Genomic DNA, 24,007 nt, shown 5'->3' with positions numbered 1-24,007 from the left:
CCGACCAGAAGGGAGAAGACCCTTCTGCGCAAGTGCGTCTAATCGGGCGATTAGACGCTGAAATTAGACGGCACCATGGAGACGGGGACGCCAGCGCAGGGAAGGAGAGTATATAACTTCTGTATGGCTCATATTTAATGCACGATGTATATTACAAAGTGCATTAATATGGCCATACAGAAGTGTATAACCCCACTTGCTGCCGCGGGACAACCCCTTTAATGTGCGGTATCAACAGGTGCGCTATAGATATGCGTCAATCTCAATAGATAACGTTAACAGTGACAATACCATCGGATCTGACAACATCGTATTGTGGATACGCTACATCGATGATGTACTGTTATTTTGGAAAGGCAATAGGGAGTCCTTGGAGGCCTTTATCAACAATCTGAATCACAACAATCTTAATCTCCGTATCACATCGGAGATTCATTCTTCCACATTATCCTTCCTAGATCTCCAAATCCATAAGGACAACTCAGGCCAGATTTCATCGTCCCTATTCCGGAAATCTACTGCGGCAAATAGCCTACTCACCTGGACTAGTTTCCGTCCGCCACCTCTAAAACGAGGTATACCTAAAGGTCAATTCCTTCGTCTCCGTCGTAATTGCTCAGATGATCAGACTTTCGAAACAGAAAGTAAAAAACTATATAGACGATTCAGGAATAGAAACTATCCTGAAAGTATCATCAATCAAGCTTATTCATTTGCTCTGGCTCAAAATAGGTCCCAGCTCCTACAGCCCAGAATACGTCAATCAGACCAAAAAGTAAGAATCATCGGTACCTATGACACCGGTTCCACACAAGTTAGGAACATCCTGCAGTACTATTGGGAGATCCTCAAACGTGATAAAGATCTCCAAGACTTTCTCCCTCCTAATCCTGCCATAACATTTCGTCGCGGTCACAACTTAAGGGATCACCTGGTTAAAAGTCATCTGTCCCCAAGTGATACCCAAATAACCTGGCTCAATTCTAAAAAAACCTCTAAGTAACTTCCCATGTCAAGGATGTTTAGCGTGTCCATACATCTTACGCGGCAATACCTTTAAAGCATCCTCAACCAACAAAGTTTACTCCTGCAGAGATTTTGTTAACTGTAGGACACAGAACCTGGTATACCTCGCCACTTGTTCTTGTCCTATGAATTATGTAGGCAAGACAATACAACAATTCCGCCATAGAATTCTGTCCCATTTAGGTAACATCAGACGCCATGAGTCGACTCCTCTGGCGGACCAGATATGGAATTTTCATGATGGTGACCCACAATCGCTCAAATTCCAAGAGATAGAAGTTCTAAGGACACAGGGTCGACGTGGCGATGTGGATAAAAAACTATTATGTAAGGAAGCTTCCTGGATATATCGCCTGAATACTGTTAATCCTAACGGACTTAATGCAAACCTTTGCTTCAATTGCTTTTTATAAACTTGGGTCTCTTTGCTTATCCTTATTTTCCCCTGAATCTACTGCCGGTATCAATTCTTCCCTCTATCATCTCATTATCGTATTATCTTGTGCTTCATATTTATTTTGAGGACTTTTATACACGTTTTCCCCTATTACCTAGGTAACCTATACTAGCTATATACCAGTACCCGCAACCACGTTTGTTTTGCCTGTTATCATCAGTTCAATTAACTAATACGTATATTCATATTTACCCACTGAATATCATGAATATAGCTATCATCGTGTTTGCATTCATCATGCGATTCAAGCAGCAATATGTACGTATTTACTTTTGTGGGCAATCTAACCTTTAATCATAACAGGCTATGTGAGGTAGATCAGCTGTGATACCTTCATTATATTGGCATACAGACGTATTACCTATGTTTATTTATCGTTTCCAGTCCGATTTCAATTATCCTTAAATACCTAGTCACATGATCGTGCTCAGTGCATCATGTGACCCCTTTGCTATGACAACTAGCAACATATCTTCATGTTCCCCGCTTTGAATGATAGCGGCACACGTGACCAACCTTCTACATCATTGAAGGCGGCGCCGCGGTCATGTGACCGGCGCGCTGACGTCATCTAGCGACGTGCGCATGCGCGATCGCCAGCGCTAACAGGGCTAACACTATGCACTATATCTTCATTTCTCCATCACATAAGAGCGATCGGACACTATAGGTATCTGCCAATTACTACATACTGACTTACTTATCTCCCTCTCAGCATATCCGCATCTGCTATCTGACTCTTTAGATGCTAATTGGAATTGGGATGTTAACCCCTCCCACCTAAACAGCCTATTGGTTAATTCCAGATACCCACCCACTAAAGGGGCTGGGACTCAGGGTATATAGCTAGCACCACTGTGGGCTTGCAGTCATATGCCTGACACTCACCATCAGAGTTACAGGCTCTGCTATTTTTTTGTGTTTGGTATCTTGACCCTCTGATTCTATCTTAGACAGCAATTCCTGGCAAGTTACTTCAGTTGATCTGAATATTCTAGCTATTATGCAGTTTTGTCTAGTGCAATTAGTGCAACTTGGATGATCTCTAGTATCTACTTTAGAGCTCTTCCTCTTAGAAATTAGCTTTCTTCAAGGGCTATAGTGCTTCTCTTTCCAATCTCTCTACTTGACAGCTTAGTGGATCTATTCTTTTCAGCTATCATGCTGACCTCCATTGCTATTAATGCACTATTGGATAAATTTTAGGATCCACTCCAAAGCTCCTTATCATTTCCTATTAGAGCTACATCCAGCACTATTGCCTCCTATATCTTGCTCCCTTCTATCCTCTGATACTTAATAGACCAGTATACAGAGATAGGAATTGACCCACTATTCGTTCTAAGATATTATCTAGACTATACGTACAGCATCTTCGCTATTATGCGAATTCCCAATGACAATCATTGTGGTTTTTCTATCACTTTTGGGCTTACCTCATAACGTTATCTATTGAGATTGACGCATATCTATAACCCACCTGTTGATACCGCACATTAAGTCACCAGAGGCTTGACACATTATTCTCTCTAGCATCTTCTTTTATTAGCAATCTAGCTATTGTACTTATCTCAAGTAATTCTAAGCTCCTGATGAACTACTGGTCACATCAGTAGAGAAACGCGTCGAGTTACACCTATTCTTTGTAGCATATTCTTTTATATGCCCAGAGGTGCATTATTCACATTTAGTACATCTTTGAGTGTGCATCACTATATTAGGCTCTGGACCATATATATTTGGTCTCCGAGTATTCGTCAGCCATTTGATATCCTGCTCTCATTTTGTGACCTACATATTTGAGATATTAAGTCTGCAATAGACTATACATCAAAGTGTCAATTGAACGATATCTTATTACCTTGATATTGAATATAGATATCTTCACGATTATTAAGTCACGGTTTGGTCCTTTAGTCCTCTATCCACTGGACTAACCCTGACTGATACGTCCTCTGTTTTTGTTATTTTTGTTTGTATGTTCGTCTGTTAGCCCATATTGGAAAGATTAAGTTTTATTGTGTTATTAAATAAAAGTTATATTTTAGACTGTCTAGTTCTGTGAAGGGCTCAAAAATTTCCTAACACTTAGACATAACCCTGCCCCTGTGAATCCCCACACTGGGCTCTGCAAACAACTCGTAGAGGTCCCTTTACATGCAAATGAAGATGATAAAGTGTTAATGGCCATTGATTGAATTATGATGTATTATTAATGTTTTTCAGCATCATTTGATGTAGGTGGGCAATTTTGTGGTTTGTTCTGTTGGCCAAATGCCCTAGAAAAGGCCATGTATGTACCATTGAGCCAATAATGTATTCTAGAAAAGGTGGGTTTTGCCTGCCTTGACAACAGTCTCTCCCATTGTTTATAGCCAGTCTGCCCTCTCCCTCCACCAAAAGCATGGTCGTATACCCTGTTCTTGTTACACCCTATCTCCCTTTCCCTCCTAGTAAGGGCAAATCCATGTATATACAGTTTGTTTATTCTGTTAGATGTCAATTATTTAACCTCTTCATAACTGCAATACTACTTTTAACTGACCTCACTAATTGCATATACATCTTTTTAAGGGGTGGCTTGGCTGCCTACTGACAGCCAAGTTTCTGCACTAACAGTCAGGAACATAGAAACTTCAGCCTGTGAGATACCCTTGAGGTTTTAACCCCTTACCTTAACCCTTTCTGGTTTCTTTCCTCCCTTGAGCCCGTACCCTTCCTGTGAAATTGTTAAAATGCTTAGGCATATATTGATGGATGTTAACCAATATATATTTGCATTTATTTTTGCTGTGTGTATTCTGGAAATACCAATAAAAATCTAACATTCAAAGGAGGACATAGAAATGGACATCAGGCAATTGAAAGCAGCCTTAAGAAATAGAGAAACATGGATAGGGCTGCCCTACAGAGTATCAGAGAGTCGGACACGACTGAACGGATAGAATGGGAAATTTGCTTCAGACCTTTAGTATTTTGTACAAATATTTTTAAAAAATTAATAAGTTAGATGGGGATAAAGTAGAGGTGTGTGAAGTGAGAAAATGTCTGGTTTGTAGATATTTGTAAAATCCCCTCCTATGTAGGGAAAATGAAAAATCTTCAATTGGTAGTAGCATCATATTGTCAAATAGTTGGTCAGTGGAGGATATACCGGAAGCCCTCTAAAGCCCTCTAATTACTGATGTTCATGTTTGGGATAGCAAAAGACGGCGTCTCCGAGGGAATGTATTGTGTAGGGTCAGTGGGTTTTTGATAGTTCATGAAATCTTTTCCAACATAATAAACTTGAGGAGGTCAATGGAGAAAAAGGAGATGGGAGAGGGGTTTCCCACAAGGTGGCAAAAAGAAGAGCCTGCATATTGTACATCCCTGGCATACAGCAATGCACCTGAAGACTTACAGAACATATAAAATGTGAAATCAACTGAAGAGGACAGTAAACTGTCCAAGAACAATCATATAAGTGATCAATACAACAAGTAGCTGTTACTTTGTAGAGGTGGCGCAAGTTAGTGAGTAGTACTGAGGTCAGAAAAGTCAATCGTAAGTGGACTAAAATTATTCATTGAAGTACCTCAACAGTTTGCTTGAATCCAAGGTCAAAAACACATTTTTAGATTTTTTTTTAGCATCTCTGCATTCAAAGTCTCATAACTTTTTTATTTTGTTCACTGACAAAGGTCTATGAGGGCTTGTTTGAATATATATATATATATATATATATATTTCAGAGTCTTTGAGTGCACAAGTTTTTCTTAATATAGATGACTGTTGTATATATGAACTTTGCACCCTTGCTCTATTATTTTTACATTGTTTTGTTTCTTTGTAAGCCTCTGTCTCTGCGAGTTTTAAGCTCAGATTAATATGTTAATGCATTCTTAAAAAATATATATTTGTCACAAAGTTATGTGAACCTAGGCATAGCTATCCACAGTCCTTCAACAGAATTTCAATCAGCAGCAGGAAATATAAGGTTCAGGGGTGCACTTACTTTTCAAGGTAACATAGAATGCTAGGCCGGAAAAATACATATTTACATCCAGTTCAGCCTATTTCCCCCCCAATGTTGATCGAGAGGAAGGCAAAAAAAACCCCAAAACAATGAGGTAAAAGCCAATTTTCCCCATCTAAGAAAAAAAAATCCTTCATGACTCCAATCCGGCAATCAAAATAATCCCCGGATCACCAACCCTTCTGAAGTAATCAGTGATATACCATGTAATATTGTAATGCTCAAGAAAGGCATCCAGACCCCTCTTGAACTCTACTATCAAATTCTCCATCACCACATCCTCAGGCACAGAGTTCCATACTCTTCACTGTAAAGAACCCTCTTCTATGTGGCTGTAAAAACCTTCCTTCCTCTAGACATACAGGGCGCCCCCTAGTCACAGTCATTGTGAAAAGAAAAAGAATGAACATCATGGCTCTGTGGCTACTGTATTATGTATGTAAAAAAAGGAGCTGACTAAAACAGTGAAGCTTGAAACTGCAACCTACATATCTTCTTGTGTGTAATACTAAACAAAAATGTAAAATAAATGAGAAAAGTATGTAGTTACCTTCTATCTGATAAGATTCTATGCTGCACGCCAACACATTTTTAGAAAACGTTACATTTCTCTTTAGTAAAAGGGCTTTATCCTTTAATCATGTACAATTCTGTATTAAAGCATCTCTGGACAAGACCTGAAATGGGAATGGACGACCTGGATCTGTTCTTACTTACCACAACCTCAGGAGTATAAGCAAATAACACAAAGTGGTTTGAGGTTTTCCAAAAAAAACAAAAATCAACCTTAAAAGTCAATAGCATTCTGAATTTAAACAAACGACTTTTAGCTGAGCTAAAACAACTAGATGGAAAAAAATAAATGACATGTCAAGGAATTTAGTACCAAAGGGTTACAAACATTAAATGCAAGGAAATTGACTTATCATTCCAACTGTTTGGATAATATGTTTTAAACACACAATAAGATATACTGTGTTTTATTGTGGACACTGACATTTCTGGAATCTAACATGAATGCCGGATAACCCCATATTTGCCAGAGAGGTCAACAAAACAGTACTGCAGAGTGCATTGCTGCTTCCAAAGGCACTGAGGGGATTAAGAAACGCTTCCGGGTCAAGACTTTAGAATTTATTACAATTGTCAACTTCAGGACTCAGCAGTTTAAAAAGACAATTTTGAGCATATGTATTGAATTTGCAACTGTAGTTAGTAATAAAGTGTTTGTCTAAGATTAGCCAGTATTCTGTGCAGGATATTTATACTTGTCAGTATTTGAAGCACACACCAGCACTCTTGGCAATGACGGGAAAAAAACAGCATCGCTGCCAAACAGGGCATTGTAACGCCTGCCACACAAGTGGAGTCCATCGGGTGGAGGATACTGTTAGTGATGCTTCGTCACTTAGAAGGACTGGGACGGAATAATCAGCAGTGAAATATCACAGCTGGTCATGATTTCTGCCTGTGCCAAACACCTGCAAACTCTAAAAGGATATCAAAATAAAACTCCACCCAATGGCAAAGAGCCATCCCTTAACAACCAGTCGTTGACTCTACATCACCATAAAAATTAATTTAACATTTCTACAGAAACAGTATTCTTCCTGTCCCAAAAGGCCCTTCCATTTCCTTTCACAGTTCTTTCGGCTAAGATAAATATGCCACAGAAAACAAACAGAAAATAAAGAACTTAAATATTTGATGACTGGAAAAAATCTGTTGGTTACAACTGTTTATTTGTGGAAGCCTGTGATGTTAGTAGGTTTTATTAACCTCCAGACTATCTCATGTGCTTTGGTTCCTCCATTTTTTAACATATCCTGAAAAGATATGCTGCCACATCTGGTAAAACTGTACAGCAGACATCGAGAGCAGTGAGAGAACAAGTCAGAGCCGAGGTCACCACAAGATGTTTGTTCCATTTACCTTAGTGATTACATGACAAGGACCAGGCTGTGAATTGCTGAAGTCAGAAATACCTTTTGCCTTAGGTTTCCCATGAACTTTTGGGAAACATTGTCTTTTTAAAAGTTTGTATTGAGATTTAAAGAATAAAACCTAATAGTACATGCAAGATAAAAATGCAATAAAAATACTAATATTTCAAATACAGTGAGAGTTTTACTTGCAGCGTAGCATTTAACATAACATTTATAGGTACTAGTCCTAAAAAATCCCATACATTTGGCCTATTGGTCAATTATGCTGAAGATCTTTCATCCGTCTCTGTTTCTATTCAGTAAATGTGCCAGGAACAAAAGAACATGGCACAAAGTAAAGGTAATATAGTATGCTAACATGATTAAAAGAGAAGAAGAGAGTCATGTAGTGGGAAGCATCTTTTTTGTGTATCAAAAGAAGTTTGCGAAAGTTTATCAAAGTTTATCAACATTTGTCAGGTTCAGGTCAAATGGTTCCATATATACTCTATTCAGCTGAAGTAGTTAGTTGTAGTAGGTACTCCTGTTAGGGCATACAGACATATCAGAGGGAAACCTCATGCCTGGGAACCACCTTTATGTGCCTTAGTGGCAGATCCGGTGCATCTATGCATTAAATGCATGGTCAATAATTTGATTAGCTGTCTCGTAATATTACATTTTCCCTTCAGTAGCCCAAAGCCAAACTGTGTTCCTGACCATAGCTTCACTCACTACAAATGTCAATTGCTGGAGGTGAGAAAAGCTGTATCGGCTGTGAGCAGCTGATCACTGTGCCAGCGTCTTTTTGAGAAGGGATGGTCTTTATAAGTAACTACTGAGCAACTCTTCTGTATACCCCTACTTAGTCACAAAGACAGAAACATCTCAGAGTGCAAAGTGATGGCAGGAACGATGGCAGAACAAAAGTTTACCAGTTAGAACACCTAGGAATCACAGAAGCAACTTTAAGAAAAAAATCGCTCTTATGAGAACTTGCTTTAAAAGGTGCTTATAGTGTAAATATAAGTAGGGGTTTGTACTTACACACTATATTAATGGACATGGCCAAATTCACTGCACATGGCCAAGTTGTGACTTAGTTTTGCATGGAGCCGTAATACGGCACCCATAGAGGTGCATGAGATTTAATGTATCTCCATATCCCTCCAATTTTATATGGAGGCATAGGAAGTTTTCTGCTGGATTCTGTTGAATCTGAAAGAAACCAAAGATGATACATGGTACAGCGGCACACAGAGTCTCTGTGGTTCTGTCTACCACCTCACAAAGTTTGGCAACCAGCACTGTTGTAGGCATAAAGAATAAAACTGTTACTAATAGCAATACTGTACACTAGAGTACATGTCAATAGATCTATATACATTTACTGGTGCTCTAAAGGCCCCAAGTAATAATATTATTTCTAAATGCAGCCAGAGAACCAAGATGTACATAATTAGTATACATTTTATCTCATGTCACACATGGGTACTTAAGATTAGAAAAACCTGTTTTCTGACTAATGCTAGAGGTCGGACCAATAAAGTTGGCGAACTGGAAGTAAAAATGAGGACAATTTTAACACACTGGGAATACCCAAGATATATTTGGATAAAAGCTGTGACTGCGCAGTTAACAGTTACAGTTTGTGTAGAAGGGCTTGTAAAACCAGGAAAAGGGGATGGATTTGTCTTTATGCAAAATCCTGTTTAAAGCCCACATTATGGGAGGATATACATGAGGGAGATGAACATGTGGAGTCTCTATGGGTAGAAAAAACATGGAAGGAAAAACAATAACAAAGTCCTCATAGAGGGTTTTTATAAGCCACTGATTATAACAGAACCCACTGAAAATCTATTCCTATGGCAAATACAAGACATGGCAAATCACAACAAGGTAATTATTATGGGGTATTTCAACTATCAAGATATAAACTGGGAAACTGAAACCTGTGGCTCTCATAAAGACAATAACTAAAGATAATTTCCTTTCCAAACTAGTGCAGGACACAGCTACAGTAACTGCCATTTTGGACTTAATATTAACCAATTCACCTGACAGAATTACAAAGGTGCAGGCTGGGGTGCACCTAAGAAATAGTGACAATATAATAAACTTCAATTCGTCTTTCAATAGGGAGTTCTTTGTGTTTGGGGGGGAGGGCAGAGCATAAAAAACCCTAAAGTTCGGAAAGGCAAACTTTGATCAGCTTGAACAAGCCCTTAACTTTACTAACTAGGACAATGTCCTCGAAAATAAGAGTACAGACAATAAGTGGAAACTTTTAAAAAACATCTTAAATATTCACTGTAAGCGGTTCACACCTTACAGGAATAAAATAGTCAGGAATAGCAGAAAACCATTGTGGCTAAATAAAGACGTAAAGAGAGCAATACACAACAAAAATGCAGCAAACTAAAACAAGAAGGTAGTGAAGAAGCACTAAAAGCCATAAGAAAAAAAATTAGATTATGTAGAAAGCAAACAAAAGCAGCAAAGTTGGATACAGAGAAACTCGCTGCCAAAGAGAGAAAAACTAACCCTAAACTGTTCTTCAATTAAACTAATAGTAAAAGATTAAAACTGAAACTATTGGCCTTCTAAAAAGTAATGAAGGACGAATTGTAGAAGGTGATAAAGAGAAAGCAAATCTATTAAATAGTTTTTTCTCCACTGTATTCAGAGGTGAATGAAATAACCCAGGAAAAAGTGCAGAGCAACCTTAAAAAGATTAAAATAAACAAACGGCTGGGTCTCAATGGCATACACCCATATATTCATGGGTGCATTCAATTCTAAGATCTCCTATTTTTCTTTTAAAAAAAAAAAGCTACTTACCCCAAAAAGCTGAAAGTATTGTCACTTCTTAAAGTAATCTCCGTCTTGATGCACACATTTTTCACAGTCAACACCATGATTTCATGGTAGCTGCAAATACTTCTGTAGGGGTCTGTTTTGCCCACTGGAAAATCACTAATACAAAAGTGGCAAAACTAGAAAATATTCAACCTTCATTGGAAAAAAGCCAAGAATCACTAGGTGCAAAATCAGTTGAGTAGGGAGCATGAGGAACCACTTCAAAGTTCTTGTCATGAAGAGAACCCTGAATAAGGGCTGCCCAATGAGCAAGAGCTTTGTCTTGATGGATTTGTGGCATCCACCTGGAGGAAACTTTCCAAATCTTCAGCTCTTCATGCAGGATGGTGTAAACAGACCCTATGGAAATGTTGGCATTTTCTTCCACAGTCAATCGGTATTCTTCCTTGACCACTTGCTCCACTTGTGCAATCATGGTGTAGAACCGATTGGTGTGTGGCTCGGGCTTCTTTGATTCGTTCTTACATGCCGATCAGCCTTATTACTACTATCACAACCACAAATGCATATTTTCCACGTCCATGACACCTTCACTCAACTGTCGATTAATGTCGATGGGTGTTATTACACGCAAGTGAAGATGACAGATGATTACATATTGTTTTTGGAAAATGAACATCATAATTCTAAGTACTGAAAATACTTCTAACTCCAGCTGTTGTTACATGGGTTCTGTGCACTGAATGGTGTTGCCATAAGTTTCACTCATTCTCGATGAATGCCAGCATCTTCTAAAATGTGCCCCATGTTTCTATGTGCTACTATATTTCTATGTACTACTGTTTTAGAAGACCTTAGAACTTGAATGCACCTCGTATTTAAGGACTCTATAGTGACAGAGACCAAATGCATGAATGTCAATCACAATACTGAATTATATTGTATAGTTTTATAATTGTAAGGATTAGCTGCTGTGCCAGAAACACTACACAGCAGTAAAAGCCAAAAAGTACAAGGCCTACAAAGGGAGGATTAGTGTATCAGTTGTGATGTTGAATGCAACAAACACTGCCTGAACAACACTACAGCCCAATTTATGTAGGGCTTGGAGATAAACAGTAGGCAGGCAGAAATCAAGATAGTTGAATAGTGAGTAACTTATAGTTTATACACCATGAAATACCTTTTAGCCTTGGAAAAAGATAGCTTGCAACTAATACATGCCAACAAAGTTGAGTTTTTCCACACTGGCAGTGGACAGGGCGATGTGTATTTCAATGATGATGCCGCTTTATAGATCATATTCACAAAGCAGATTGTAACATGAATTTGACGCAGCAGCCACGACATTCATCCACATGACATTCATCTTAACGGCAATCTGTGATGTCATTTATATAGTGTATAATTATTATTCCCTAGTTTGGTGGGTTGGCTATTGGCAAAGGGTAAACTATTCATGAGACTGACACATATAATTCCTTAGTGGAACACGTGTAACTTTAGATTTAGGCAAAGATACCCTTTAAAGGGAAACTGTCACCTACTTTTAGCCCTAAAGAAGAAATGAGTAGTGGCAGCATACAGGGAAGTTTTCATAAAAGTAAAAAAACTTTATTCCTCCATAATCAATCCATAAAAAGTGGGGAAGCTACGTTTCGGCCCACAAGAGGCCTTTTTCAAGCTACTTTTAGCCCTATACGCTAAGTCATTTTCCCGTTGTCAATGCAGGAAGCTGACACTTAATGCATTGAGTGGCACTGCTAAGTAGTCCACCCGTTCTAATGTTATAATTGGCCGACTACTTAGCAGCGCCGCTCAGTGCACTAAGTAGCGGCTTCCAGCACTGACATCAGAGGAACAACGGAGAAGGTAAGTATAACACTTACATTTCTGAACTCAGTGGGTCACCTACTTTTAGCCCATAAGATTAGCTTACAGGGCTATAAGTGACAGACTTTCCTTAAAATTAGGAGTGAGAATGTCTAGTTGGAAAATGGAGTAGATGTGTTTTGTTGATCCAGTAATTGCCAAAAAAAGATTTGTGCTTCCCCTCCTCTCATCGTATCCACATTTTCACTTCTTTTTCTATACTATACATTTGGCTTAAACCAAACACTTAATGAATTTACAAAAACCCTAATTTGTATAAAGCGAAATAGTGGATCTCAGACTGACCTGGGGTTCCGAAAATACTTGCTTTATACTGCTGATTGGCCCATATGGGATGCCACTTCCTTCAAAGAGCTCAAGCCATTCAGCGGTTGTTTTTTCTGAGAACCTAGGAACAAACAAAAGATTGTGGTTTGAATTCTCCAAAGGATGTAAAGCACTACCGCACTGATTTATTCCCAGGCAGCCAATACTGTAACTGAAAAATATTCAGCGGAAATGCAAAAGCTTAAAGCCCTAGGCAAAGAACATGGTTTAAGAGCCTTGTAATTCTATCTGATTGTCTTAATATGAGATGCAAACCAAAATTATCAGCAATTTCATATATGGTTAGAGGATTTCCTCGAGGCCTTTTGTGCTGTAATGATCATCACATTTGTAAAACAATAGCATTAGCATTCTACGGGGAAAAAGAAAATAAAATATGAAACACTCAAAGTTTTGATCTTAAAAATCTGATACAAAGCAGCCTTGACTTTTTCCTGCCTATCATATGTGAAACATATGTCGGAACTTACAACCACAACTGTTAGATAGCTAAAAGATGTTCACGTTTATTAACAACATCATTTTGAAATATGGTTTAGCGGGGGTCACAGGATCACAGACCGCAATGCACTTTCCATATCCTGGATACAGGCACAACCCTTCTACTGCAGCCTGCTGAAGGCTCTGACCACAGCGCAATCATTAAAGAAAATTATCTGTTCAATGTTGCAGTAATGTAAGCATGTATCCCTGTATACAAACTGGTAGCTGATGTGACCTTCTGATAACTAAAGCAGGAAACAAAGCTGTATGATTAGTGTCTATGTGCCGGGGTGCTGAGCCAAATTTGTTATATAATCCTCTTACATTTTTTTCTTTTGTCCTAGTACATGCTCTTAACTGTAAAAGGAAAAGTAGATTTTGGTGAAAGACTGTCTGTGAAGGAAAATGACATTTTCAATATCAAATTTGTTAGAACCATATAAATAGAACATACGCAGCCGAAATCCGAGCCTGCTTGTGATACGCTGGGTAAAAAGATAGTCCTGGATCTATCTTTCAACCAATATATGGCGGCGGCTCCGATAGACTCTTATGGGAGCTGGGGAAAAAAGGGAGGGGTAGGGAGTTTAGCACCATCCAACGCCGCAAAAAGTTTACAGGTGCCTCTATTTAGGCATGTGAAGTAAATCCGAGGATTTATGCCGAGCGAGGGCTTCCCAGGCTGCGACATATTTTTTCGATAAAACATCGCAGCCAGCCATGTGAACGGACGAGAAAATGTTAATTAAGCTCAGAACTTGATAGCGGGAAAGTTGTCCATTCATGCGAGTTTACGACGCGTGCGGGCAAACATAAAGAACCAGTTTTTTTTACCAGTTTTCCCCTCTGCAGATTCCATCTCTAATTCCAAGTTTTCCCTGAGCTGGTGGGTGGAGACTACCTACTATGATGCCCACCATGCACTACAAACATAGAGAAGTGTTTTCTTCCCTATATCTCAGATACACACCCTCAGAAGCCACACTAGCATGAAAGCCATAATACATCAGCGTAGCTATGGAGTAAGAGAAAACACTCACTAGAAGCTGAATAATAATGATCAAAGTCTTATATGGTTTTAACCCTTTCCAATCCAATTTGTATTCTGGTTTTCCTAGGGGGCTTACTCTTTTTCTGTTGTTATACAACGGCGCTATCTGCTAGCTAAAGCCAGTACTGCATGAGGTGACACGTTACATAGGCTCCAACAGCAGAGAGGCTGGCAATATACAGTAAGAGAACCCCGACGGACGTCTTCCAACATCGGAGCTGTACAGCCTTAAATCATAATGTCTTTAGACATCAGACAATGGATTGGTAAGGGTTAAAAATTAGATAAATGATGACTAGAGCTCATCCTGCAAAAAACACGCCCTAATAGAGCTCCATTGATGGAAAAAGAAAAATGTTATGACTTCTATGAGCAAAAAGAACTGCAGCAAGCAAAGACTTTTTCCTTTTCCATCTCCGCATCTCTGCTACTACAGCTGGATTTCACATAACAAGAGGCAGTGAAAAGAAAGATAGAAGGAAAGGAGACGCCCAGTAGCCAGTGCTTTAGAGAGATTTTTCAACAGAATATCAGGTGATAAAAGTCTAATTGGTGCGGGTCTCACCACAGAGAGGGGGAGATTGAATGGAGCTATGGCCATGCATGCATGGTGCCGCTTCATTCATTTTCAATGGGACTGCTGCAGACAGCCAAATACATATGCTTGCCTATTTCCATTGCCTAGACCCATTGAAAAGAATAGAATGGCTCACTCCGTTTGATGTCGCTGTGGGCTGGAGAAGCAATCCCATAGTGCTGAGAAGAGAAGGACACAGGTCCCCCGTTCCAAGAATTGTTGGTAGTCCTGTGCATAAACTCTCCCATACAAGTTTTTGAGAGAGCACGCGCACAGGAATCTGAAGAGTTGGACTTCGGTGGCACACGCCTATTTCAGCCGGCGACAGCGCTAGATCGTGGGTGCCGGTGAGTATCTTCCTGTCACATCCCCTAACAGCACCATAACTTAGTTGTGGAAGTGACAGGTTCCCTTTAAGCACAAGTTTGGTAAAAAGTTAGTAACCATTTAAGTAATTAGACAACCTATCATCAACCTCACTGCAAAGCTGAATGGTACAAGTTCAGAAACTTTAAATAGAAATAGTACTTGTGAATGATTTTGCTACATTAAGTTACATTAAACAGTAAGGCTCACATAGAATACTAATGGTTCTCTCTATAAAGATACAGTTACTGAGGGAATAAAGTAGAATGCACCACAATCAGAACCTTTTCAGTCAGAATGTCAACCAGTCAAGTCTATGTAAACATTATGCTCTCATGGTACGCTTAATGAATTTTCAAAGCAAGCACATAGATCATTTCTGGAGTTCCACAAGTGGTTTTCTTGATGCTCTGTGAAGTAATTGCAAAACAGTATCAAACGTGCCTTCAGACTATTCAACATCCCTTAGTAATCACAGGGGTGTATTTAAGGCTTTAGTGTTTTTGTATCCTTCAGTCTCGTCCCCCCAAGAACTATAAATGGCTTCATTTCTTTTTATGGAAAACAAAATGTATGTCACAATGATTGCTTTACACTGCTGCCATAACTAATGTCTGTTTTATGCAGTGGGAGACGAGATTAAATACCTTTAAGCCTAATCAGTCAGGGAAGGAACATCTTTGCATTCCTTGCTTACCAAAGGACACATTAATCATGCTCCCCTGAAACAAAAACTTTTGACCTAAATATGAAGTCACATGACTTCCTCAGTTTGCAAAGACAGTTACAAATAAATATATATATATATATATATATACAGTATATATATATATATATATATATATATATATATTGCACAGAAAAAGGAAATGATTTGAAGCAATTGAAAGTTATTAGGTGAAAAATGATCTAGTTCAGGTAAGTTAGATTTACAGTATATACTTACTATGTGGAAATATGAGAATGAGGCATATATTTATAAGATACTAGCTGATATACCCGGCTTCACCCGAGTTAATTTGGTACTGGTGTTTATCTGGTGTTCACACGGAAAATCTTATGAAGTCGTGGTTACTTTAGAGATACTGAGGAAAAACATATGTTCACCATTTTGCATAGTTCTCTGCGTTACCCAGGAAACACCACGTGGAGGTAACCATGCGACGTTTCCTTCATATGAAATGACATCAGGAAGTGAGAGAATTAGATTACGTACATAAAATTTGGACACTAATTCTTTTGCGCTTAGAATTGAATAATCGAGTTGGGACCTATTAACTTTTCATATTTATGACACAATCAATGCTTGTGCCAAATTTCATGTTTCTATGACATTGGGAAGTGAGAGATTTGGATTATGTACGTAAAATTTGGACGCTAATTCTTTTGCGCATAGAATTGAATAATGGAGTTGGGACCCATTAGCTTTCCCTATTTATGACATAATCAATGCTCGTGCCAAATTTCCCGTTTCTATGACACCGGAAAGTGAGAAAATTACATTCCGCACGTAAAATTTGGACGCTAATTCTTTTGCGCATAGAATTGAATAATGGAGTTGGCACCCATTAGCTTTTCCTATTTATGACATAATCAATGCTCGTGCCAAATTTCCCGTTTCTATGACACCGGAATATGAGAAAATTAGATTCCGTACGTAAAATTTGGACGACAATTCTTTTGCGCATAGAATTGAATAATGGAGTTGGGACCCATTAGCTTTTACTATTTATGACATAATCAATGCTCATGCCAAATTTCCTGTTTCTATGACACTGGAAAGCAAAGAAATTACATTCCGCACGTAAAATTTCGACGCCAATTCTTTTGCGCTAGAATTGAATAATGGAGTTGGGACCTATTAACTTTTCCTATTAATGACATAATCAATGCTCGTGCCAAATTTCATGTTTCTATGACACCAGAAAGTGAGAAAATTAGATTCCGTACGTAAAATTTGGACGCTAATTCTTTTGCGCATAGAATTGAATAATCGAGTTGGGACTCATTAGCTTTTCCTACTTATGACATAATCAATGCTCGTGCCAAATTTCCCATTTCTATGACACCGGAAAGTGAGAAAATTACATTCCACACGTGAAATTTCGACGCCAATTCTTTAGCGCATAGAATTGAATAATCGAGTTGGGACCCATTCGCTTTTCCTATTTATGACATAATCAATGCTCGTGCCAAATTTCATGTTTCTATGACACCGGAAAGTGAGAAAAGTACATTCCGCACGTAAAATTTGGATGCTAATTCTTTTGCGCATAGAATTGAATAATCGAGTTGGGACCCATTAGCTTTTCCTTTTTATGACATAATTAATGCTCCTGCCAAATTTCCCGTTTCTTTGACATTGGGAAGTGAGTGATTTAGATTATGTACGTTAAATTTCGACGCCAATTCTTTTGCGCTAGAATTGAATAATCGAATTGGGACCCAATGTCTTTTCCTATTTTGGAGATAATCTATGCTTGCGCCAAATTTCATGTTTCTACGACATTGGGAAGTTGGAGAACTTTTGGCGAGTCAGTCAGTCAGTGAGTCAGTCAGTGAGTCAGTCAGTGAGTCAGTGAGGACTTTCAGCTTTATATATATAGATTTATCAATACTGTTGTAACGAGCGAAAATGTACTAGAATTCTATGCCAGAAAAGTCACAACTTTCTGTGCAAGTCCTGCTAAAGCAAAAACTTGTTGACTTTTCTTACTCCTGTGCTGGCCTCACAAATTTTTCGAAACGTGGACAGGGCTTGTTGGGAGGGAGGTGTGGTTGCCCTAGACTGACAGATTTATGTGTAATTTACTCCACAAATTGGTGTAAATTATGCCAGAAATGTATGCCTGGTGAGGTCATTTCTGTGAAGAAAGCTTAAAGGAGATGTCCCGAGGCAGCAAGTGGGGTTATACACTTCTGTATGGCCATAATAATGCACTTTGTAATGTACATTGTGCATTAATTATGAGCCATACAGAAGTTATAAAAAGTTTTATACTTACCTGCTCCGTTGCTGGCGTCCTCGTCTCCATGGAGCCGACTAATTTTTGGCCTCCGATGGCCAAATTAGCCGCGCTTGCGCAGTCCGGGTCTTCTGCAGTCTTCTATGGGGCTCCGTGTAGCTCCGTGTAGCTCCGCCCCGTCACGTGCCGATTCCAGCCAATCAGGAGGCTGGAATCGGCAGTGGACCGCACAGAAGAGCTGCGGTCCACGGAGGAAGAGGCCATCTTCAGCGGTGAGTAGAGAAGTCACCGGAGCGCGGGGATTAAGGTAAGCGCTCCGGTGAGCTTTCTTTACCTCCCTGCATCGGGGTTGTCTCGCGCCGAACGGGGGGGGGGTTGAAAAAAAAAAAAAACCCGTTTCGGCGCGGGACAACCCCTTTAAGGAGGTGCCAGGAATGCACTCAATACATAAAGAGGTGTGCAGCCCTTTATATATTCAGTGTGCCATGCACTGGGGAAAATCATACTAAACCCGGCGTAGGAATGGCTGGGCTTAGTAAATTTCCGCCATTGTTCCAAATTAATTAAAATGCTGCATCTCTCACAATAAATTTGCCCTAACTTGCTCAGCATGCTAGAGATACTTCTCTTCCCCATAGGTGCCATATAGATGTACACCAGTATTTTGAGCCACAACGGTATTTTGAGCCTCCAGAACGGTAGCGAGGAAACATCCGTTATCACACCTATTACAGTAATTTCTGAGGGAGGTTCTGCGTCCCCGAAACGCAATAAAAACTGGCTGTTTTTTAACCTTTAATAAAGAAGAACTGGGCAAAACTACCTATTCGAAATAACATTTTTTGAGAGTTGTGCCTCTATGTCCACAAATTTTTACTATTCCTCTCAACAAAGAATGGTTCATGTCATTTCTTGACTTCTCTTAGCCAAGTCCCTTTTTCTAGACAGTTTTCAAAATTGTGTCTAAAATACATAACAACTTTGGAACATGGAATGAACTCACGTTGTATAAAATAAAAAAAGCACTATGGGCCTCATTTATCAAAACTAACAGAAAACAAAAAAGGTTGCATATGGCAACCAATCAGGGTACAGCTTTAATTTCTTAAATTACTCTGTCAAAAAGAAAGCTGCACTGTGATTGGCTGCAACAGTCAACACAGACAGTTTTTTCCCCCTTGTAAACAGTTTTGATAAATGAGGCCCTACATTTTTTATATAAGTTATTCGATATAGCTATCAGCATTTTATTTCCACTTGACCAGACACAGATGTGGTAGGTATAGCTTTAATAATGTTGTGACAACCAATTAATCCCCAGAAACCCCACCAGAACTGAAAGGGCACGTGCAAAGAATGTGCTGGGAAACAACACAGGTGCTTCAGTCAATGTAATCAAATATAATGCAGAATAAAGGTGAAAGGTTAGAATAGAACATTTACAGCACTGACAAATCTGAGTGATGAAAGTGATGAGTTAAAGAGACCTACAAATGTAGCAATGAGGGCATGATGAGGGTATAGTGATAACTTGACTTTTAGCAATGCTTTACATTGTGATTAAGTTATTATACTGTGCTAAATGTCAAGTTAAAGGGAACCTGTCAGCTTGAAAATGCAGTCTATTCTGTAGGAAATATGTTGTAGAGCAGAAGAAGCTGAGCAGATTGATATATAGGCTTGTGGCAAACGTTTCAGTATAACTAGTAATTTACTCAGTTTAATCACTGCTCTTTATGAGATTCGAGGTCCAGTGGGCGGTCCATCAGTGATTGACAGCTATTTCTCTATTCATAATCATACAAGGAATGCTGTCAATCACTGATAGGACCGTTCACTGGAATATTAAGCTCAGAAAGAACAGCGATTCAAATTAACAAATTACAAGTTATACCAAATCTTTTGCGACAAATCCAATGTAAAATGAAGAAGACCAATGTGGCAAAATAAAGATGTAAAGGGGGCAATAAACAGCAAAAAGAAAGCATTTTGACTACTGAAACAAGAAAGCAGCAGAGAAACACTAAAAAACTTTTAAGAAAAAAATAAATTATGTAAAAAGAAAATAAAAGCAGTAAAGATTGAGACATAGAGACTTATTGTCAAGGAGAGTAAAACCAACTTGAAACTGTTCTTCAATTATATAAATAGTAAAAAGGTAAATACTGAAAGTGTTGGCCCTTTAATAAATAATGTAGGAAAAATTGTAGAGGATGATGAGGAGAAAGTAAATCTATTAAATATTTTTTCCCTAGTATATTCACAGAGTAAATCCTCCAGAAAAAGAGCTGTATTACTCCATATTAGCATGGGTTTATGAGGGGTCACTTGTGTCAAACCAATCTGATCAGTTTCTATGAGCAGGTAAGTTCTAGACTAGGCCGAGGAAAGTCATTGAAATCTTGTGTATCTGGACTTTTCCAAAGCATCTGAAACTATGCCACATAAACGGTTGGTATATAAAATTAGAATGCTTGGTCTGGGGGAGAATGTGTGTAAGTGGGTAAGTAACTGCTCAATGATAGAAAGCAGGGGGTGGTTATTAACAGTACATACTCTGATTGGGTTACCGTAATTAATGGGGACAAAGTCTTAGAGGGGACAGTATTGGCAGGGTCATCATTACTAGTGGTGTACCCCAGGGGTAAGTATTCGGCCCTATTCTTATTAACATATTTATTAATGACCTGGTGGAAGGATTGCACAGTAAAATAGCAATATTGCAAATGACACAAAATAAATTAACACTAGAGAGGACACAAGGCGGTTGCAAGAGTATTTGGATAAGTTGGGGGCAGAAAAGTAGCAAATTAGGTTCAACACTGATAAATGTAAGGTTCTGCACATGGGCAGAGGAAATACATGTCACTATAACACATTATCTCGGGAACCACTGGACAAAATTGACATGGAAAAGGACTTGGGGTTTTACGTTAACTGCAAGCTTAACTGGAGCAACCAGTGTCAGGCAGCCGCTGCCAGGACAAATAGAATCATGCGGTGCATCAAAAGAGGTCTAGGGGCACATGACGAGTACATTGTTCCTCTTTACAAGTCACTGGTCAGACCACACATGGAATATTGTCGAAGGTTTTGGGCACCGGTGCTCAAGAAGGACAAATCAGAGCCTGAGCGGTTACAAAGGTGGGCAACTCAAGTAATACATGGAATAGGCGGACTATAATACCCAGATAGGTTATGAAAATTGGAGTCTTCTAGTTAAGAAAAAAAGACGGCTGAGGGGGCGACCTAATAACTATGTATAAATATATCAGGGGACAAAACAGAGATCTCTCCGATCATCTATTTATACCCAGGACTGTGACTATAACAAGGGGGCGCCCTCTACGTCTAGAAGAATGAAGGTTTCTACACTAACTTAGAAGGGGGCGCTTTACTGTAAGAGCAGTGAGACTATGGAACTCTCTGCCTGAGGACGTGGTGATGGTGAACTTGATAAGAGAGTTTAAGAGGGGCCTGGATGCCTTTCTTGAGTGTTACAATATTACACATTATAATCACTAATAACTTCAGAAGGGTTGGTGATCCGGGGATTATTCCAATTGCCAGATTGGAGTCGGGAAGGAATTTTTTCCCTTAATTAAGGAAAATTGGCTTCTACCTCATTGGGATTTTTTTTACTTTCTCTGGATCAACATTGGGAGGAACAAGGCTGAACAGGAGCAGGATGGACATAAAGTATGTCTCCTGCTCTATAACATGCTGCCTGTTAAATGAACTGCATTTTCCAGCTGAAAAGTCCCCATTAACATTTGCTGTATCTGCATACCCATCTGGTTTATCATCAATAGTTGTCAATTTAAATTCTGCAGTATTATATGCAACATCAGTTTCTAAATAAGAAATTGACATCGTCTGACCACTAGAACATTGGGAAAGATTCATGAAAATGTTTAACAGAGATACTAGCTTGAGTTTGCTGCCCATGGCAATCAATTTTAGCACAGTTTAAATTTTTCAAGAGTACTGTAAGAAATGAAAGCTACACTAGCATTGGTTGGTATGAGCAACAAAGCCAGTTTTACAGTTAGACAATTTTTTTTTTCTTATCACGTAGTGCATGATTCGTGACAGGCCCATTTTATGCCCTAATGACCAACCAATTTTTCAGTTTTTTTGTCATTGCATTCATAGAACCGTAACTTTTTGATTTTTCTGTCAACATAGCCATATGAGGGCTTTTTTTTTTTTTTTTTAGAAACAAATTGTATATTTTAATAGCATCCTTTTTGGGTACATATAATGTATTGTATAACAGAGCTGTGAACTCCTAGCACCAATGTAGAGATCATAAAACTGTCACATTTCTTCCAGGGCACTGATTAAGTATTTACTTCTTTGCTCGTCTTGTCTGGCACAAATCAGTCTCTGATTTCTGTGCCTTTTGCTGTGTGTACATTTGTATTTATATATGCCCCATCCAAATCTGTTTTATTATGCCTGAGGAAGGATTCTGAGAGGTTTTGAAAGTTTGCAATTACTTGGGTTCTCTTACTGAGAACAATCACATTTTGCTCTACTGGCTAACACCGGACCAAACTTTTTGTCTGTAACCTGTCGACTTCTGAGAGTTTTACTTATAGCTGTTGAAGCTGCTTCTCTACTCTGTTTCTCTTACATTCAGAGTCATACTTGTCTTGCATTAGTACCTTTACCTCACTGTTCAACTCAGTACACTCCTCAAAGCCTGTTTGGCCTTTTCAAAGGTTTCTTTCACCTTTTCAGTTTGCTCTAGTTGTTCATTCAGCTTCTGGATCTGGGTTTCATACTAGAGATGAGCGAACGTACTCGTAATGAGTACTTACGCACCCGAGTACCGCCATTTTCGAGTACTTCAGTACTCGCGCGTAAAGATTCGGGGGGCGCCGGGGGGCGGCGCGGCAGTGCGGGGGGTAGCAGCGGGGAACAGGGGGGATCCCTCTCTCTCTCCCTCTCCCCCCCACTCCCCGCCGCAACCCCCCGCGCCGCCACGGCGCCCCCCGAATTTTTTCGCCCGAGTACGGAAGTACTCGAAAATCGCGGTACTCGGGCGAAAAAGGGGCGGGGCCGAGCACGTTCGCTCATCTCTATTTCATACACTTCAACTTCCTCATCCAAGCTTAACTTGCTAATGGAGTGCTTCCTCGGCTTTTTTAAAATCCAATATATCTTCACATACCTTTATTTGTTTTTCCACCTCGCTGCAAGCAGCTTTCTGAGATTCCGGGTTTTCTTTGAGTTCACTTATCTGAGACTCCAATTCACCATTTTTCTTAGCTAACTCAATTTTTAATTCCACCATTTGTGTTTGTAACGCAACGCGCCATCTCTAACTCTTGGGCTCTCATTTGCATTTTTTTGTAAATCCTGTTCACAATGAGCAGCTAGACAGATAGAATTTTTGCAGAGATGGATATAGATCCCAGTGGAAGAGTGAAGATAATTGACACTGGGAAGGTACTGATGGAAACAAAAAGGACTTGCAACAAGCAGTTTATGCAGATGACCAGTTAACAGATTGTAAATGACGTCCAAATTAGGGCATACCCAGGAGTTCCAGAGTACTGGAGCAATGAAGGCCCAAAAATTAAATCTCTTCCGAGTGGAGGACTCCCATCCTTCACTGCCTGTGTTATTGTGTTCTTGATCATCCTTCTCTTCTAGTACCATCTTCTTCTACTCCTGTATTTTATGTGTCTGGAGGAACAAAAGAACTTTTTATATGACACCATGGATGCTGTCACATCTCTTCTTCTACAATCTTCTTCTACTACTGTCATCTAATGGTGAGTTCCCATAACGTTTAGTATGTTATGGTAATGATATGTGATTCATATATATTTCCTTGTGAGATCCAGGTGTATGCTATTCAGCTGTTTTGTATTTCTATGATATCAGAGTCCAGTATTGTCGTTTAGCATACAGTTGACATTGGTAATTTCATCCTTAATTTGGCCATACAATCCTTCATATAATATTACTGAAAGTGAATCATTAGACACCAGACAAGATCCAGGTAGAGGGCACTGCTTGAAATGGACCGTTGGGTTAGATGTAATCAGAAGGCCCCAGCAATCCATGCAATTTAACAAACT

General features: G+C 39.2%; 1 protein-coding gene across 4 annotated transcripts in view; it reads right to left on the bottom strand.

Annotated features, from left to right (window-relative positions):
• The window catches only part of SUGCT (succinyl-CoA:glutarate-CoA transferase), a 992,617-nt gene that overhangs the window by 587,874 nt on the left and 380,736 nt on the right, over positions 1-24,007 (bottom strand). For all 4 annotated transcript variants that reach the window (XM_066584998.1, XM_066585000.1, XM_066585001.1 and 1 more), the window contains exon 12: positions 12,428-12,530. In XM_066584998.1, the coding sequence (XP_066441095.1) occupies positions 12,428-12,530 (103 nt within the window). The remainder of the gene's footprint in view (positions 1-12,427; positions 12,531-24,007) is intronic.

Source organism: Eleutherodactylus coqui, chromosome 12 (genome assembly GCF_035609145.1).
Source record: "Eleutherodactylus coqui strain aEleCoq1 chromosome 12, aEleCoq1.hap1, whole genome shotgun sequence".
Taxonomy (NCBI): Eukaryota; Metazoa; Chordata; class Amphibia; order Anura; family Eleutherodactylidae; genus Eleutherodactylus; species Eleutherodactylus coqui.
This window is presented reverse-complemented; position numbering and strand designations above follow the sequence as displayed.